Here is a 21,072-nt window from a genome sequence, read left to right on the forward strand (position 1 = left end):
AGGAATAGTAGGAAAAGTTAAAGGGGATTGATAGAGGTAGTGGGTAGATTTTAATTTTAGGTAAGAGAGTCGGGATTGCTGTTGTTGAGAAAGTGACTTCTGAGCAAAGCTTTGAAATAAGTGAGGGATTCAGTTATGAGGATATTTTGAAAAACATTCTAGGCAGAGGGCACAGACAGTACAGACCCCAGTATGGGAACATCCGTCGTGTAGTTAAGAACAGTAAGGAGGCCAGGGTGGCAGGAGCAGAGTTAGCCAGAAGGAAAGTAATCCCAGATGAGACTAGGGGAAAAATGAAGCCAGGAGAAACAGATCGTAAAGGATCATTTTATGTCTTTGAAATGACCTCAGGTTTTACTTTGAAAGAAATAGGGAGCCATGAGATGTATTTGAATAGAGGAATGGCCATGGCTTAAGTTTAGGAGGATCATTCTGGCTGCTGGTTTGATAGCAGACTGCATAGGGCAGGGTACTCGCAGAGAGAAAAACTGCTTCAGCATTCCTGTTTTATTTATTTCCTCTCCATTTCTCAAAAATCCATGTTCAAGCCATACAAACGTACTTGATTTTACAGATATGCCGTAGGATCCGAATTTTTTATCTTTTTTAATTTTACTTTTGATCTTTGCTACTTCTGTCACTTCCATCTAGAACCTCCCTAAACTTTGATTCACTCTACTCTTATTCTATGTTAACAACTTAGATAGCAGTATCACTAGGAAATCTCGCTTGACCTTGCAAATCTAAGATGGCACCCCTCATTGGTCCCATCAACATCTACATTACTGTCATAGTTCTTTTCGTCTGAACTATAGTTACATGTTCAAATCACGTGCTGCCTGGAAGCTTTGTAATGGTAGAGTCCACATTTGTAACACCCTCTCAATACCTGGCTATAGTGGATACTCAATTTGTGTTGTGGTTGAATCTCCAGGTGTGTGAATGGAGGCCTCCTGAACAATTGAAACAGCTTCTTGATTTGGAGATGAGAGACTCAGGCGAGCCACTCCATAAACTATTGGAACTCTGTCGGGATGTGATTCGCTACAGCGTCAAAACTAGTAAGAACTTGAATTTACTTCCTTGATCTGTACCTCTGACAAGTTCTTATGTTTGTAAAGCATTTATTTACCTCTCAAAGCTGAGTATAGCAATGTTTATGGAACAAGAAATCTGGATCAAAAAATTAGTAGTTCTGATGTTTTTGCAATGGTCCCTTTAATCCCTAATCCAGATTCATTGCCAAGGCCAAAGATAAGTTCATAGGAAAACTGTTGGTGTTAGTGTTTGTATGTAAATATCCTCCTCTCCTTGCCAACCCCCCCCCACATACTATTTGTAATCAAGATCATATATTATCACTGCTACTTATCATTTCTTGTGTTAGACCAAACTGGCAAATAGTATTTTGATTATACAAATTTGTTAAGGGATTTTAAATCTTGATGGCCCAGAGTATGCAAAAAAAGTGTTCAAAAGGTATCTTTAATAGAAACAGGAATAGATTTATCTGGAAGACACTGATTAACTCTTGGCAATTGGTAATTGCCAAACTATTTGATCAAATCTGGCTGTATCAAAAATAAATAAATAAAAGCCCTTAGATGGATATAAGACAAATGAATACATTCCAAGTTTTTGATGAGATTATTTCACAGTGATGTCATAACTACTGTGAACTTTGTACGTGCAGTGATGGGATGTCAATCTTACACTAAGGCACCATTCCAGCTTACCTATTAATATCCTGTTCATCCAGTGAACAAGTGTCAAAAATGGGAGAATAATCTTCCAAAATATTTCTCAGTGTAATGTAAAGGTAATCTAGTGCTTAAGACCATACAGACATTACTTTGTAAATTCTGGCGCTGGACTAAGTTTAGTGGAAAGAACATAGTGAAATTCTGGCTAAAATAATTGGATTATATTCCTTTGGGAAAGTCTGGTGTAGGTATCAAAAACTCAGTTAGCATTTCAAAAGCAGAGATAGGTATTTATTATTACAGTGCATGTCAAAAGTGTAGAATGACATTTAATGCAGTAGATTTTTCAGTTTACTGGATATTTTCCATGTTACCATGGAAATCAATCATAAATTAACACAGAACTAAAAAAAATCTTATTAAAATTACTTGTAGCAATGCCTTTTTTTTTTTTTTTGCCAGATCAGAGGAAGTTTTCCATGTTTAAGCTGAAAAGACATTTTCTTTTGAGACTTGTTTTTTTATTGAACCCCTAAAGAGAAAAAAAAACAAACTAAAACCAGATGCTGTAAGCTGTAATGAGAGGTCACCAAATAAAATGATTCCCAAATACTCAAATGTAGAAATAGAACTCCTGCCTCTTTGTTCTGTCATGCTGAGCTTCCTGCAATTGAGAATGTCAAGCCAGTTAGCCGGGTGTATGGTGTGATTATTCACATGGTGTAAAGCCAAGAACCTTTATGAGACCTTTTACAGGAGGGGAAAAAATTTAAAATTGGAACAAGACGTTGTTTGTCTCTTAAAGGCGATTGCATTTGAAGCAAATTGAATCAGAAGTGTACGTAAGCCGCATAGTGAGTCACATCTTACTCCAACTATATACTGCCAGTCGCATGGGTCCAATCTGAAAAATGAAAAGGCTGCTCAGTGCCGTAGCCTGGGGTGAACTCTGTTGTGAGTGAAATGTATATGAAGTGAGAAGTTAATATTGATATTTTCAGAAAAAAGGTAGTACCCTGTGATCCTTGGACAAATAGCATTCAAATAATTATTTAAAGGTCCTGGTTTGGGTCTGGGTTGTAAAAAAGAGGAGCAAGTAAATCAAAGCTCTTAAAAGACAATTCAGATTTTACTTAGAAACGTTGATCAGTAGAAAGGGCTCTAAGATGGGTCTTCAACATGTTTTTCCTTGTACATGATCCTGTTTGGGATTTTTTTTTAGAATGAGGTATAATTTATATTCAGTAAGGTGCAGAAATCTTAATTGCTCGGCATGATGAATTTGTACATAGCTGTGCATATGGAACCATCACCTGGATCTAGATATAGACCAATTCTAGCACTCCAGAGGCTCTCTGAAGTCCCTTCCCAATCCATAATTCTTTCCACAAAGTACCTAGAATTCTAACCGCCATCTCTCCTTAGATAGCTTTGTTGGTTTTGAATGTCATATAAATGGAATTATGTTATATATAACTCTTTTGTGTGTGTCTGCTTTCATTTTCTGTAAGATTCATTTATGTTAATGCTGTATCAGTAGTTTTTTTTTTATTGCTGCATAGATGAATACTCCGTTTTAAATTTACAGACCACCCAAGATTTTTCAACCAATTGTATGCTGGACTTGATTATTACTCCTTGGTGGCCCGATTTATGACCGAAGCATTGAATCCAAGTGTGTAAGTGCCATGCTACAGAAATTTCACACCAAACATGGATTAGAGACTTTAAGTAGATGAAATTTTATTTCAAAAATTTCTATTTAATGGTTTCTTTTGCATAATGCCATCATAAATAATGGAATAGTTTTATGATACTTATCAGTATTCAAATAGCTATTTGATTTAAATAGTGGTACCATGAGATGGAAAAGGCAGTCATTATTATCTCCGTTTAACAGATGAGAAAATTGATTAGGCAATTTTTTTTTATTATTATTATACTTTAGGTTTTAGGGTACATGTGCACAATGTGCAGGTTTGTTATATATGTATCCGTGTGCCATGTTGTTTTGCTACACCCGTTAACTCGTCATTTGGCATTAGGTATATCTCCTAATGCTGTCCCTCCCCCCTCCCCCCACCCCACAACAGTCCCCGGAGTGGATTAGGCAATTTTTTATTTGTTCCTGCATGAAAAGTCATTTTCTGTGCTAAGTGACGGAGAGACATATTGAACATAAATAAATCTTGACTCTGCCCTCATGGATCATAGTATCTGGTATAAAAATGCTAATCGAAGTGGTCCACAAAAATTAATGTAAAATCCAAACTCTCATCTGAAGGAAAAGTACAAAGTGTTCTAAGTATTAATATGAATGGGGCAATTTTTCCTAGTTGGAAGTTCAGGAGAGTGTGCTCTGCAAAGGTGACAGTTGACACTGAAGAATAAGTGTTATTAGGTGATAAGGTGAGGGATGAGTTCTAAATAGACAGAATGACGTGTATAAAGGCCCTGTGGCAGGACACAGCATGCCATTCTCTATGAACTGAAAGGTCAGTGTGGGTATAGCTGAGAAAGTTATAAGGACTATAGTGGAGAATAAGACTAAAGAGAGATAGAGATAGAAGCCAGACATACAGGGCCCAGGTGACCATGTTTATGAATCTTTCTAAATGTAACAAAAAGCCATTGAAGGTTTCTAAATCACTAGGTGCCATTTGCTTACTGAAAAAATCTCTAAAAATATAAATAGGTTGGAGGGGACCCATTCGGAGGGCATTGCTTTAGTCAGGTGAGAGAGGAAAGTAGCTTGGACTTGGAGAGAAGAGATAGGAATACAGCAGGAAAGAATGAGTTCAAAAAATAAAACAGAAAGGACAGGATACACATCTTGGAAATAATGGTAAAAGGGAGAACATTTCTGGGACAATGCCTGGGTTTCTGGCTTTCATAGCTAGGTTCATGGTCATATCATTCATAGAAATAAGAAGCACTGGGAGAGGGAACTGGTTTTCAAGTATATGGTGAAGGAGGCAAGAGCAAGCATTCCATTTTCAGTTGTGGGCATTTCAGTTTGCAGTGACTTTAAAATATCCAAGAATGCATAGGAACTAAGCTGAGAAATATATGGGCCTGGAATTCTGTTGTCTATATGAAAGGTATAAACCTAAGAATTATCAGTGAAATTATGGTAATTGAAATGGTGGACGTGGATGAGATTTCCTATGTCAGTGATTCACCACCCTGACTATTCATGAGAATCACTTGAGAATTTTATAAAAATGTATTGATACCTGGGTGCCAACCCAGGCCAATTAAATCTGAATTTCTGTGGCTGTGCCCCATGCATTGATATATTTACAAAGTTCAACAAGTGATTTCAATGGGAAGCCAAGATAAAGAACCACTGCCTAGGGGACAGAGTATAGAGTGGGGAGAGAAGAAGGCTCAATACTGGGCCTTGAGGACATCTAACATTTAATGGTTAGGAGGAACAGGGTCAGCTTATAATGGCGAGAATAGAAGGTAAAAACCAAAAGGCTAGCTGTGGCAGTCACGAGGAGAGCGTGCCTAGTGTCACATGTTGTTGAATATTCAACTAAGAGCCTAAACAGCATCCACTGGATTAGCTACATGGACGTCACTGGCAACTTTAGGGAGGTTTTGATGGAGTGATGACAGCAGATACCAGGTTACAATCAGTTACAGTGAGGGTAAGTCAGGAGAGACAGTAAAATTACACACCTTTTTCAATCTTTTCTTGTATATCCCAGGTTTTGTAACTCTTCATCTGAGTTCAAAAATTTCTAAATATTTCAGATTAAAGAAGTGTTAAATTGCTGCTAAGCTAAACCATCCACTCAAAATATGCCAACCCATGAGTGTGTTCTGTCTTGTCTTCTCCACCTCCAGGCTGATTCCTAGGTTTATAATTGAGCCAGTTTTCAAAGACAGGCTTAATACATTTTTTATTATGAAAGAGTATTTTATATATATTTGTAGGTTCACATAAATATATGTGCTTTTTTCATACTTTTGGTGTATGTACACTGGCTTCATAACATGGTTAAGAAACAGAATCTATCTTTAAAAGAATTTTTTTTTTGAGACGGAATCTTGCTCTGTTGCCCAGACTGGAGCACAGTGGTATGATCTCCACTTACTTCAACCTCTGCCTCCTAGGTTCAAGTAATTCTCTGCCTCAGTCTCCCAAGTAGCTGGAATTACAGGCCCCTACCACCATGCGTGGCTAATTTTTGTATTTTTAATAGAGATGGGGTTTCACCATCTTGGCCAGGCTGGTCTTGAACTCCTGACCTATGATCCACCCACCTTGAACACCCAAAGTGCTGGGATTACAGGCATGAGCGACTGCACCCAGCTGAATCTATCTTATTTTTAAGATGGCATAACATCTGTAGAGTTGACACATGTAGGTGATAAATAGTAGGTGATACATAGTAGGTGACCAACTTTTATGCCTCAATCCAAAGTTTTCCTTTCCTGATGTTAAAATAATTGCATTAAATTCTGTGACTATAAATCTAAATGTGTCTGTTTAACTTACATATTTAGAGTACACATTTATTCAGATACAATTTAATGTAATCCCTTAATTGAGAAGGAGATCATAGATACGTAGTCACCCTCAAGTTGTCTGGAGAGAGAAGATACTCAAACATTATCAAACAAGGCATGGTGACTATTGCAATGTGGGTTCCCAGGAATGCTGGTCTAGATGGTGTTTAGTGAGTGGGACATTTATTAAGGAGTACCCTTGGGATCAACATGAGTGACCTGGGGAAGGAGGAGGAGGATGCAAGAAAGGGCAGGGATAGGAGTCAAATTGCCTTGGAGGCTCCATGACAAATCTTGGCTGATGATCGGAGATCTCTGGAACCACAGTGGCCCTTCATGAGGGGTCTGGAGTTGGGCCCAGACAGCTAGGCCTTTACATCTCCAGCAGCCATCAGGTGTAGACCACCACAAGAAGAGGTGTGACCCTGGAGGAGGTAGCTCCCTGCAGCCGAGGCAATCTCTAAAGGGGCTAAAACAGCAATGCTCTGACAACAGCGTTCCAGCCCGGAGCAACACATCCTTCATTGACAAGGGATTTGGGTAGTGCTTTGCAGTAAAATTATCACATAAGAGATGTCTCACAGAACACTCCTCATTTATACAGACACAGAGTATAGTAGAGGAAACCCTGGTTCAGGTGGAGTAGTGTCCACTTAGAATATCTAGAGGGGACTGTTAGCATACTCATGGCAGTAATCTGATAAAACCTGGTTACCATGACAATGGATTTTCTTTGACCATCAACAGCATCCAAGTCAGTGTTTCAAGCATCCACAGAGTGAAATGGCCACTGCTCATGGCTAATACATAGAATGCAAATGCATTGCCTTTATCTCTCCTCATGGAATTGAGGTTTTTCTCGAAAGTAAGACTGCTGCAGCAGCTTGCAGATCCCTAAGGCCACAAGCTATTGGCATTTATCTAACCATGACTAGTGCTGTCACTAATGGAGTAATTCTCTATTTTCAGTGGATAAATTTCCAAAGACTGCCTACACTTCAGCAGCCACTTGGTTTAATAGAACTCTTTGTGCATTTCTTGGGACACCAAAGGAATGTTTTGACTCTAGTCATAGAAGTGAAGTGTTTTTTATATCTATCTAGTTATACGTATGAGGTGTCCCCAGTGTTTCTGTTAGTGGAAGAAGCGGTTCTGAAGAAAATGATTGAATTTATTGGCTGGAAAGAAGGGGATGGAATATTTAACCCAGGTGAGTACAATTAGTTATTGATATCAACCTTCCAATACAACCACGTAAAAATTTATTCATGAGGAACAACTCCTTGCAGATTTATACATGACAAAAAGTTGGATATTAATAATTATACTTGCAGAAAATCTAGCTTATGCCTTTCTCCAGAGTGATAATATTTTGTATTAATGCTAAATAAATGACATACATACTTAATGAATGAGATGCCTATAGTTTAGGATTTATATCTAACCCAAATGAATCGATTTGATGCTGGAAGTTTGGAAGGGCTATATAAGTCCTCTAAATTTTAAATCAAATTTTACTTGAGAATATTTCTGAATTACATTTGTTTATCCTGTAGTCCTTTTTTGTAGCCAGAGACCAACAAATATTATTTCAATTTTATTGATTAGGTGACAAAGAATATTAACTATGGAGACCTAGGTACTGGCCCTAAGTCCAGAGCTCACAGATTGAGACTTTTGGTTTGAAAAAAAGCCTGTCATGGAAAAAACCAAAATTTATCTTCTTTCTAAGAATAAAAGTTCTAGAATTAGAGATTAGGGTATGTAATAAAATATTCAGAATAATGGGAGCAGGGAGGTCGGTGTTCATGTGCTTTTCACAGTGATTTTTCATTAGGCTAGAGCAGTCATGGCCATTCATGCTTTCCACTGTATTCAGCATTTTGCGAGCTATAACTTCATGCTATAAATATGCCATTTTAATTTTGTTTTTGCAGGTGGCTCAGTGTCCAATATGTATGCAATGAATTTAGCTAGATACAAATATTGTCCTGATATTAAGGAAAAGGGGCTGTCTGGTTCCCCAAGATTAATCCTTTTCACATCTGCAGAGGTAAAAATTATTTTTGGTATTGAATATAGATTTTCTGAGAATGTATATTTAAGAGGGCTTTGTTTGAGGACTCCTAATGTGATTTTGTCCTATACCCATGTGACTAATATGCTGAAGTATAACATAGTATTTCATTCCAAAGTAAATTCTAATGAGTTTGATGTTGTAACGCCTGGTCCAATTTTGTACAATTACCTTTATTTACAATTTATAGTCTGTAACAACATTTTAAGAAAAGAATATTTAATTTGAAAGTGCTATCTCTGTGACTCTCTTTTTTCTGAGTGTCTAATTCGTTAGTACTTAGATGAACACTATGGATCTCAGCTATGTCTTCTACTCACATTTCCTTGTAAAATGGTTGCTTTGATTGGCTAATATAAGGGATGTGTATCTTAGTTTTCCAGGGAAAAGATATACAGTAACAATGAACACACACACACACACACACACACACACACACACACACAGATGTTGCTGCAGTTCTCCATCTCTTGTTTTACTCTCCACTAAATTAGGAGGTCAGACAGTGGATAAGTGCATTGGCTTTGAGTTAGGCTGCCTGGATTCAGTCCCTGCCTCTGTCACTTACTATCTGAGTAACCTTGAGTGAGTTAATTTCTTTGTGCCTCAGTTTCCTAAATTTGTAAAAATAAGTTTATCACTTAGCTCTTATAACCAATAAATCACCCCAAATATACAGTTATAAGTGATAATATACAGTTATAGAACGATAAGTCTCAAGATAGCTGGGCAGATTTGCTGCTCTTGGCTGGGCCCCCTTCCATGTCTAGGGGTTGGCTGGCTGATGGCCCATCTATGAGTGGCTCAGCCGGGATGATTCCAGTGATGCCTCTCTGCTCCTTATGTCTCTCATTCTCCAGCAAGTCAGTCTAGGTGTGTCCTTATGGCAATGGTGCAGGTATAAAAGGGCATGGCAACACATCAGGCCTCTTGAGTCTTAGCCTCAGAACTGGCCATTGTTACTTCTGCCTCATTTTCTTGGCAAAATCCCATCTGTGAGCCCAGATCCAAGATGTGGGAAGAAAGACCCCACCTCATAGGGGGACTTGCTGTAAAGTCACCAGGCAAAGGATTTGAGAACAACTGGAACCATTAGAATAATCCAGCAACCACGCAGTAGTTGCTGACTAGTGAGTTTTGGCAAATGTTAAATGAGTAATTGCATGTAAAGTATCATCTGGGACATAATAGATTTTTTAAAATATTAAATATAATTGTTACTAGGAGGAGAATGATCCAGCTGCAACAAGGTGGGCAGACGTAGATGGCACAGCTTAAGTGCAGCCTTTATTGGAAGAGATTTTTTCCCTTTCCTATTCTTGTGTGATTCCAGTGGATGCCTATGTCTATTCCACCACTGCTTCATCACCCAGGTTCTTGGCAGAATGAGTTTAGCTTCTTACCTTCTGAGATAATATCAGGTATCCTGTCACTAACATGAAGTGGACAAAATAAAAAACTGAGAGTTTGTTATTTCCAGCTAGACTTTTCTGTATCTATCATTTTCTTCTAAATACAAAAGTTAGTTTCTTATTGCAAAAGGACAAATTGTGCACTAATTTCTCCTCAGTAGGAGAAAATATGACCGCTCTCATGTTTTCCTCTCATGCTGTCTGACCTTTGCTCTGGTTCTTTCAGCACTAAGTGCAAAGTGGGAGTTGAGTGATGGGAGGCAACTGGGAGGAATCATCTAGCCTGAGATTCTTAACTCAGCCATTCGAGGCTCTTGTTCATAAGACATTCTTTCTGTACCAAGAGAAGAATATTTGGTCATGTGGACAGCTGGGAGAAAGTACTTGATTATTTGGGATTATTATGGAATAGAGTTTCCTTCTTCATGCTTCAGTCCTGGATGTTTTAATGTGAGGGACCCTAGCGGATCATAAATGCAGAGTCTCTTCTGCATTCAAACTGCTATTTCCAAGCTTGGGAAAGCTGATTAAATAGCACTCTGGTTATCAGCTCAGGTTTTTTACTTTTGCCTTTTTCATTCGTCATTTGGTTTAAAGCTTGCTGGAGTTCTTTTCGGGAATAATTACCATGGAAAGGGAAAAGATATTACATGGAAGCCTAGAATAAAGATTATGCCTGGGAAAGATCAGTAACAGGTGGGGCTTATGAATTGGGAGTGAAAAGAAATTGAAACCTTATGTAGTTGTGAAACCAGAACTAAGTGGTTTTTAAAAACTTTCCAAATAGAGGCAAAATATATGCGTTGGCTAACATGCCAGCAGAAGCTGGAGCCAGAAAAACCAAGAACTAGGTGTGAATTCCACAGAAAAATTACATCACTTCGAGCACAGTGTAGCCTTGAATTTATATTTTCACTCCATTGGTTGAGACACTACTTTGCAGCTCATTTCTTTCCCTATGCTCTCAAAGAGTCAGGTTATAGCATTTGCACTATTTTAATTCATATTTTATTGACTGCCTTTACTACTTATTACAACAAATCCATCTATTTCATTAAAGAATTAAAAAAGAAGGTTGTGTTTACTAAACAGTCTTAAACTCTGCATTAGTCTTTTTGCTATACCTCCCTTATTTTCTTTCGGGGGTTTGGTCCATGGCCCAGTACTGTTCTATTAGGTGGTCTTTTCCAGTTTTTGTGCTACCCCAAATTACTCCATTTCTATCTTGCACCATCAAGTGCAGAATATACGTACCCACCACTGAAGATGTTTTTGCATGTGTTAGGCTTTTATTGTAATTCTACTATTGATAAAGACCTGCAAGGTCATGACAAAGACCTTTGCACTGTCAGTATATCCAAGGTTGCCTCTCTAGTGCTAAATGGGAATCTAAGAGAAGGGGACTTTTGAAGAAATAAAAGTAATAAGTCTATGGCTTGGTTTGCACTTTGATATAAATTTCTTGGGTGTATAGAAATCCCATGTTTGTAAAGTTCCTGTATATTTCAGATCACTTCTGGAATTAGCATAAAGTAGTGATCATGATTTGCCACTAAAAAGTGAGGGTAAATGCAGAAACCCTTACCTCCCAGGCCAGTAATCAATGGGCTAACTCCTCTCTAGCACGGCTTAGGCTAGGAGAGGCAAGTGAGGTATGTAGGGTGTGTCTCATGGTCATGCCTCTAAATTTTGCACCCTAGGTGCCTCCTTCACTTCCTCCTGATCACTGGGTGAGGGCTGAGGTTGAGTTGCAATGGGATGTGATTGCAGGTCTTCTCCATGGGCAAGCAGGTGTTTCGTAGGACATCCTGCAAAACATGAGGCTGGGTTCAGTCTATCTGGCTTCTGGTTCTGGCCTCTTTGGGAATTAAACCAGCTGTGTGTTGTTAGAGACATCCCTTGGACACTCTTTTTCTTCATTCTCTAAAATGTAACATTTATATACCCCGTTCTCTCTACCAGCTAACTTGAGAATCAAATTAGTCAGCACTGGAGTCCAGGTGTCCAGGGCACAGTGTACATTTATATACCCCGTTCTCTCTACCAGCTAACTTGAGAATCAAATTAGTCAGCACTGGTGTCCAGGGCACAGTGTACACTGAGGAGAAAGCAGCAGTTCATTGAGAAGCTCAAGGTCATAGAAAAAAATCCTTGTGGGAGCCAGAAAGTAAAACTCCAGCTCAATGCTGTCTTTCATGTAGGCACTTGCTATTTTATCTTTATAGAAATGAACACTCGCTGAGAGTTTTTTCGTCTTCTGTAGATTTATGAAACCTATGGGGAGGTTGAGTCTTAGAACTGACTTATCTTTTGCCAGTGATAGAAACAGCCACTGTTTGTTTCTAAATGCAGTTGTTACTTCTGAATTCCAGCCTTCTAGGTTTTTCCTTTCCTTGAAACTACTCAGCATGTCTGAAGCATCACCTTCTTTTGTTCCCCTTCCAGGACTCTTCCTTCTCTGAAGCTTTCAGATGTTTAAACTTCAGTTTTGCAGTTTTTTTTTTTTTTTTGATCTATCTCAGATTGACATTGGGTTGTATTTTGCCCCGAGGTACTTAAAGATAGCTCCACTATTCTTATTCTGATTACAATATTTTTATTCAGCAGATTCATTGGTTGGAGATATTTTGCTATTTCTCAGGGGCAGAGCATTGTGCTTTTCCTTATAGTTAGATGTCAGTGGGGTAGGCTAGCATTTATCATTAAGAAATCAATAGCTGTTTGGTTGCCAGAGCTCAACTCTCTGGTGAGAAATAATTCACCTGAGCTATGTCACCTTAGCTATGGTAGGCAGGTTACCGCCAACCAGCATAGGCGGTAGAGCAAGTAGAGAATTAATTACACTTTCATGTACATTATTACTCTTCAATATGCATATGGTCTTTTAACAACCTGAAATAAAAGCATCCTATAGGCATTTTGGACATGTCCTATTTGATATTTGGAAATTAATTATTTAGAACGGTTTCATTTTTCCTGATGTTACTTCTGCATTTATTTTTACAGAGTTAAAAAAAGAGCTCCCAATAAAACTCTCTTGACAAAAGAAGGAGAAAAATTACCACATTTGAGGGAATATATCAAGTGAAGTGTGAAGGCATGACTACTCTTTTAATGTATTCATACCTACAAATTACTAAGATTTTTTTTGGTACAATAATGTCCTTTAGCACCTTCATTTTTCTGGCAAGAAAAAGAATTAATTGACCACCTGTCCTCACTAATGTATGAAGAGCGACATATCAAATGTTTGCATGCTAATTATTTTATGGGCTTTGTGTAGTATAGAGAAGGCCCAATAATGTAAAGCACACACTACTGTTTATCAATAAGAAATAGACCAGACTTAATTCCATATTCATCTATTAGCCTCACTCATGCCATAGCTGAGTAAAGTAGTTTGTCTATTATTACTTTTCTTCTTATGATTTTAGCCACATTCTTGTGTGTTCAGTATTAAACAAGATTGGTCAAGTGTCTGATCGGCACTTATAACTCATTGTTTGCTCTAGGAAATAATTAAATTCCTCTCTAGCCTGTGATTGCAATCTTTGAGATAGAGTCTTGCCCCTCTCCTTAGAGGGTTTTAAGTCGGCAGTGGACTAGATTCTAAGTTTCCATTAATACTTGGTCTTATGAGTAGCATCAGGAGAAACTTTACTTTTCTCAATGGGATGGAAAACAACAGCCTCCGGTGTCCTAGTTTCTTCCATGTGCCAGGCTCTGTGCTAAGCCCTCTACATATATTATTAACCCATTTTTGTCTAGCACAAGCAGATGGAGTAGGCATTATTGGCATGATCCCTTTAAAGATTAGGAAATTGAGGCTTGGAGAGTGTATATTATTTGTTCAAGATTCCATAGCTGTAACTGGAATACTTGACGTTAAATCCTGGTTTCTGTGACCCCAAAGTGAATGTTCTCAACCACTATGCTAAGGAGCTCAATTAAATTACTTTTTTATGCAATAATGTCCCAAAGATTGTGCTCAGCCATACTGACTTTCATCTACCTTTGATAATAAGCAATACTTTTTTTGTTTTATGTATTCATGTCTCTCCCTTCCCCACTGTCCCTTTGAATTCAGTGTCATTACTCCATGAAGAAGGCAGCCTCTTTTCTTGGGATTGGCACTGAGAATGTTTGCTTTGTGGAAACAGATGGAAGGTAATGGGAACAGGATCCGGAAGCCTGGTGGGTGGAGGGAAAAATTTATATGGTTTATAAAGCAGTATCATTGTCTGTTAACTACTAAAGATAACTGAAAGTCTCAAATCTTTGTCCCTTAGAGGTAAAATGATACCTGAGGAACTGGAGAAGCAAGTCTGGCAAGCCAGAAAAGAGGTGAGAGGGGAGAAAGCAAGAGGGAGAGAGAACGTGTGTGTGCGCGCGCGCATGCGCGCGCCCGCGCGCTTATGAAAGAGAATAGCAAGGAGAGAACGGAAACAACCAAAACCATTTCTATGTGTGGGAGAGAGAAGAGAGCATGTTGGAATTAAAATAGGAAAACTCATTTACAGATGTTCTATTTCCGAGTGCTTGGCTTTCCATGTTCTGTGGAGTTTCCCGGATATTCTTGTTCCCAGGTGGCTGGAGCCTATGAAAACACTGAAATCACCCGTATTCAGGATTCTTGGCTAGAAGAAGCTCTAAGGATGAATCCAGCCTCTCCAGCAGATCCCCAGCCTCTCCTCTCCTTATAATTCTTCCCTCTGAGAAATCTGCAGAACAAACCAATTTCCTCTGGGCTGTATTCCGGGCGATTTCTGATTTCTTGACCAACCTATTCTCCCAGGTTGCTTCCAACCCAAAACCCATCTATTACTATCACCCCCTGTTGGGTCTGTATCTAGTAGTTCAGTGGCAGAACGTCCTTTCTTCCTTAGCTGCTAGAATATATTAAAACTGAAATATTGGACAAGGCAAGGCATGGCTCTGGGCACCTGCTGTGCTCCAGCCAAGGCTGGCCTTAACACCTGCATTTTAAAAAGGGGTGTCATTAGGCCGGGCTTGGAGGCTCACGCCTGTAATCCCAGCACTTTGGGAGGCTGAGGCGGGCAGATTATGAGGTCAGGAGATCTAGCCCATCCTGGGTAATACAGTGAAACCCCGTCGCTACTAACAATACCAAAAAATTCACCGGGCGTGGTGGCGCATGTCTGTAATCCCAGCTACTCCGGAGACTGAGGCAGGAGAATCGCTTGAATCCAGGAGGCAGAAGTTGCAGTGAGCTGAAATCTCACCATTGCACTCCAGCCTGGGCGACAGAGTAAGACTCCATCTCAAAAAAAAAAAAAAAAAAAAGTGTGTCATCAGCCGTTTTGCTTTTTGGACCAAAAGCCTGCTAGATTTGCTGCTTCTCTCCCATCCCACCGCTGCCTGCCGATGGAGCTTCAGACCGTTCTCCAATAACTTTCCAATAGGTAGCAACAAAGGCAGGCATGACTACTGAAAAATAAAAAGCCTGGCTCCTGAGCTGGGATACAAGTGTATCTATCCTCATAGGAGTTCATACTCTAACAAGGATGGGTTTTTAAATGTTTTTAAGTTTGAATATTATAGTTCTGTTGTATTTTTTTTTCAAGTTTTCATAAAAACCACCTAGTCCTGGGGAATGCTAGATCACAATATTTGGCTTGAACTTCTGTATTTAAAATTTCTGCCGTTATTGCAGATGTATTGACTTCAGGTGTGTGTCCATCTACATTTTTTTTAACATTCCAATGACAAGTGAACTTGATTGTTATCTGGTGGTTTACATGATCAGATTTGACTCTGGTATCATTCTGAGTAACAACTTGTAAGTTCGTTCTCTGCTGAGAACCACAGATATTGTTTTCTAGTTTTAGTTTCATTTCTTTCTACACAAATTTCTATCAAAAATAATTTGCATTTTGTTATTAATGCTTGTTGGTGGGGAATATTAATTGTGTCATGATTGTCTTTCTTCCCTCCCTCATTTCTCCTTTCCTTCCTCCCTTTCTCCGTTCCCTATTCCCCACTTCTTAAATTTTAAACTTCTCATTACAAAAAATTGTATATGTTTCCTAAAAAACCAAAACACACAAAAACCAAGAGACTAATATCATGAGCCTTCATATACCCATTCTGTAATCAACAGTCATTAGGCTCATGCTCCTTTCTATTTAATCTGTACCACATACCCTCATACCACCACTAGATTCGTTTGAAGCAAACCCCAGACATAATACCATTTGAGCTATAAATAGTTGAGTATATTTATGAAGGATATGTACTTGCTTAAAAAGCATACCATAGTTTTGTTTAAATCTAATTTTTAATGTCAAATCTTCAGTGTATATTAAAATTTCCCCCATTGCCCTTTTAAAAAAAATAGTTGACTTGTCTGAATTAAGGATTCAAATAAAGTTCACAAATTGCATTTTGTTGATATATCAAATGTAAATGTTTTCTGACCTATAGCTTCCTCCTGCTCCCCTTTCCCCCACTACCACTGATTTGTTGAAAAGATCAGGTCTTTTGTCCTGTATAGCTTTCCACATTATAGATTTTTGTGGATTACATCAAGAATTTGAGACCCTAAGTGCTCACCTCCTCTGCACCATCCGGTTTGTTGTTTATATTTTCTGTAATTTGGCAGTTAGATCTTGAGACTCAATGAGATTTAAGTTGTATTTTTCTTTTTTTAAAACCAGGGAGGCTTCACATGGGTCTTGCCATCAGGAGACATCCTGTGTTTCTTTTGTAATAACGTTGATTGGTGGGGTCTGGTATCGTCAGTCCATCCATCACAATACCCTCCATCAGCTTCTCACTTAATGGTTTTTGCTGCCATTGATGATCATTGTCTAGACCCATTATTTCATTAAGTGATGTCCTAATTCCTTCTCTCCTTCCTTCTTTATTGTCAGGCATTCTACTATAAAGAAAAATATTCCTCCTCATTTTGTTTCCCTAAGGAAACACTGCACAGGCAAGACAGGATGAACGTCTTATTCTTTCCCCTTATTTATCAATTTTTAAAATAGTGAGTTTGTTGCCTAGCATCCCCTAAAGATAATCCCCATTTTTTTTTTTTAGTGTCATTAAGAATTCATGTTTCTAGCATAGAGGGTTTTATTCCACCACAGTCATTATCATTTTCGTTGCTCAAATTTTTGTTTGTTTTGACAGTGAAAGTACATGAAACGGACATAATACTAAAGTTGAGAACTCAAAAAAGTAAGTTTTTGAAAAGTAAAAATTGCTTTAGGCACATTTAAAAGTAGGGAAATGGGGTTAGAGTTCGTATGTCTCCTCAGTTTTCTTTCAAGTCAGCTAATACTTGAGCCTGGATTCACCAAGGACAAACCTCGCATCCATTCTGAGATAATAATACATGATGACTGGTTCATTTTTCTCAGTAGCTTCAGACCTAGTTGTTTTGTTTCAAGCTTTTAACTTACGTTGTTTCAGATATAAGGAATAGTACATCAACTATTTTTTCTGCTGGGATTCAACTCCCTGGCCTATGACAATCCATTGAAAAACTGTTGCACAGTGACCTTGTCTTGATGTCATTACATAGATGGTGAAAACCACAAAGCATCAGAGGTTCTAAAGGGCTTACTGACAAGCTCAAACTAGGATGAGCATTGAATATTTAGAGACATTTTGTTAGAGTTATGAGTGTTAGAAATGACAAATTTTCTTAGGCAATACAGCTCACTGGCAGCATGCAATCAATACTGTTTCTACTGAATTTTCTCATTAACAGCATGAGATATGGGGAAGAAAATCTAGAAGGTTAAATCCAGATTGCAAAAGTTTAATTTCTGGACCTGTATTTATAGTGGGATCTTTTTTTTTTAAAGGTGAGGAAAACTCATTAACAGACTATAATAGCTTGCAAAGGTATTTTCTCATGACTGTCAGGATGTCATATAGTTTATGAGGAAAAGCGCAACCATTAAAGACACCTTAAATCGTTTTAGTAAATAACTTTTTCTATTGCTTTTAATGATTTTAATGATTGATGTAAAGCTGGTCTTATTTCCTTTAGGTCACTGGTATGATAAAGCCATAGTTGTCAGTAGTTTGAATACAGGGAAGAATTTTCAAAGCCTTTGGTTTCTCCAGGGCTCTGTCACCTACTGACTTGGCTCTAAAAGTTTTGGGTAGATGGAATTGATTCTATTTGCCACAGCTGTCTCCCAAGATGGCAAATGGATTTGTTATATACCGTAACTTTGATCCGTATGCATCTCAATTTAGACATGCGAACCACATATTCTTGCTCTGCCCCACTTTCCATTGAGAAATAATATCTTTCTGTCAAAAGTCAGTTAAATTGCAAAGAGTCGGTTCAAACACAATAATCTCTGGCATTAAAGGACATAAAAATGTATTGTAATGAGCATGCACTTTATAAAACTGAGGGGAAAAAATGGCTCCATGCTAAATGGAGAAAAAAATAACTTTTAGAGGCACTAAACAACTTTTAGAGGCAGTAAACATTCTTGTCACTATTTCTCCGGTGCTCTAGAATCTTAATATTCTAGTTGCTCCCCTCACCCCTCATTTGTCTGCAAACTTCACCTATACAGCGAGCAACACCTCTCTACCACCATCCTGGAGCAATCCATTTGGAAACAATCTCATGTACTCTTCATCTATCTGATTGGCATAGAGTCCTTTAATGGGGACGAAGCATGTGACTAGCTTGACCGAGATAACCATTCATCTGTTCATGTGCACCCACATTCTCCCTTTTCTTCTCTATTTCCCACCAGCACCTGTTCACGCCACAAGATGCAGTCATCAGCTCTGTGAGGAGGAATAACTATGATAGAAGTGACACAGATTTTCTTTTCCAGCACATGCCAATGGATTTCTCTGTTGCACCTATTTTGGAGAATGTATCCCAGTGAGGTTGCATTATCTCCTCTGATGCTGAATTTGTACCTGAGAATATTCTACATTCTTTGTTTTATAACCGTATTTATTTTACAAGGAAATGAGCAAACAGGCCTGCATGGTTTACTCCAGGAGCTGTTTGTCTTCCAATCTTTTTTTTTTTTTTGAGAAGGTGACAATGATGGCCCAATGGAGGCTAAATGTATTTTTTCAGGAAGAAATTAGGAGTCATACAAAATGTCAGTTTGCTGTTGCAGCTGAAGTTATTAAATTTCTATCTGGACAATTGATAGAACAAAACATTATAAAAAGAACACGAGAATACTGAAGATGTACTGAGTTGGGACACAAAATGCTAATGCCATAGCATTTTCTGTTTCCTTAATCTGTTTATAATGCCAAGAGGCCACATATTCACAACATTTGAAAACACCCATTGAATTAATGACTACCTCCAAAAAAACCAAATAACTCTCTGGATGCATAACCCTTTATATTTTCCAGCTACTACAGGACAAATTTAGTGATGACGGTGACAATTCTCTTTGTGTGTGGATCCTTGTTACAGGGGGCAGCACCGTTTCTTGTCTGTGCCACTTCTGGTACAACTGTGTTGGGAGCTTTTGACCCTTTGGATGAAATAGCAGACATCTGTGAGAGGCACAGCCTCTGGCTTCATGTAGATGTAAGTTCATTTATGTGTACATACCTGTTTAACCTTTGGTCTTTTTGTAGCCTTGGTAGAAATTTCTCTTATTCTCAGAAACTAGATGTGGAGTCCCCAACGCTTTTATTTGTGTGTTTCAAATTGGGGGAAATAAGTATGCCACTTTCTGTAAAGTATAAATGAGAAGATTCCACGACTTTGTGTAAATTTTGTTTTAGTTTTCTGGATTCCATTTTGCTTCTTTTACTCCCACATGAGCCATCTTTGGTCCTCAAATCTACTGTCATTGAAGCAGCCTGGTGTAAGGGACACATTTTAGATTAGGGAGCTGAGAGGCTTTGGTTTGAGATTCTCATCTGCCTCTTCTTCATTGTGATCTTAGCCTTTTGGATTTCAATTTCTTCATTTGTAAAGAGGGGGGATGGTGGATGTGGGCTGTATCTTCTAGCTCTAAAATTATGATTCCAAACAGCTGGGAAATGCAAAAAGCTACAATGCATAATTGTATGCTATAACTAAAGCAAGTTTTCTCTGGATCTATCAGATAATTATTTGAGGGGGGTTGGGATAATATACTCTTCATTATTTTCTAACAAAGAATTGGCCTTTTAAAAAATAATTTTTGTAAGTCCTATGGTTATTCAAAATACATCTTTCCTTAAATCAAAGGTAACTTTAAAAATTCTACTTATCCCGGGTTAGAATGCTGAATTCAGCCAACTATGAACACTTGTTGAGCTTTTTAATTTTTTAAAATTAATTTTTGTGTGAAACCAGCAGTTAATCAGTTTGATTCTAACCAAAGAGACAATTTGCACATGGTGTTTTGGGAGCTTTCCTCTGGTAAGTGATAGTTTCAGATCCTCCTTGTCAGAAGAAATATTTTTTGACTTGCTGAACAAAAGGAAACAGCATTTGGGGGATATACCCACACATAATTTTGTAGTTTAGATGATTTTATGCTTTCAAAGTGTTTATTTCAATCAAATCATATCACATAGTAGAGTGTCTGTGATATGATTCAAAGTTTAACTGAATACTAACATTTGGTAAAAGCAACAGTAGTATAAAGTTTACTGGAGTTATTGCTTCTATTAGTATGCCAATGGCAATACTTCAGGTAGATTACCTGTGACTTCTTAATGGGATTTTAGCATTTGTATCTGTTCATATTTCAACTTATTGATTTTTATAGACTTAGAAGTGTAACAATACATTATATCCTAAAAGATCATATGAAGTGAGCATTTTTGTAACTGTGGAAATAAGGGGGAAAATCAAATACATCAGCAGTTCTACCTAAATATTGTACTCTCATAAAAGAAACATCACATATGGATTTATATAGTTTATGTAGTTTGTATAAAATGGAGAAAAGTAAGTAGTTTATGTAAAACAGTAACCACAGCAGCTTTTAAATTGGGAGTGACATTAAGAGATTTATGGGGCTTAGAGAAAATTGTGATTTATGAATGAAAAGCTCTTCAGGTTTTCTAAAAATTAAAGGTTGAGTCTTTGAAGAAAACATCTTTATAAGGGAATGTAAACCACACCAAGTTATCCTATTTGTGCATAGTATGCATCTGGCAAATGCCTATAGTATTAGATTAAATTTGACACAAGCCTATCTGGCTTATTAAAGACATGTTTACCCATCCTTTAGTATTGTGGGTGTCAAATCAATAAAATGTTACTACAGGAACATGTAGCTTGTCTAGAAGAAACTTCATATGCCATAGGTACTTTATTAAAGAGAAAATATTAACAAATTGCAATAATTGCTTTGACCTGTTTGAAATCTTCTAAAGGGCATTT

At 37.9% G+C, this 21,072-nt stretch overlaps 1 protein-coding gene across 1 annotated transcript in view; it reads left to right on the top strand.

Moving 5' to 3' along the window:
- The window catches only part of GADL1 (glutamate decarboxylase like 1), a 169,400-nt gene that overhangs the window by 36,656 nt on the left and 111,672 nt on the right, over window positions 1-21,072 (top strand). Inside the window, exons 3-9 of the mRNA XM_032159142.2 lie at window positions 935-1,061; window positions 3,292-3,382; window positions 7,328-7,434; window positions 8,162-8,277; window positions 13,801-13,880; window positions 14,003-14,057; window positions 19,159-19,275. Of these exons, the coding sequence (XP_032015033.1) occupies window positions 935-1,061; window positions 3,292-3,382; window positions 7,328-7,434; window positions 8,162-8,277; window positions 13,801-13,880; window positions 14,003-14,057; window positions 19,159-19,275 (693 nt within the window). The remainder of the gene's footprint in view (window positions 1-934; window positions 1,062-3,291; window positions 3,383-7,327; window positions 7,435-8,161; window positions 8,278-13,800; window positions 13,881-14,002; window positions 14,058-19,158; window positions 19,276-21,072) is intronic.

The sequence above is a fragment of the Hylobates moloch genome, unplaced genomic scaffold, assembly GCF_009828535.3.
Source record: "Hylobates moloch isolate HMO894 unplaced genomic scaffold, HMol_V3 SCAFFOLD_8, whole genome shotgun sequence".
Lineage (NCBI taxonomy): Eukaryota > Metazoa > Chordata > Mammalia > Primates > Hylobatidae > Hylobates > Hylobates moloch.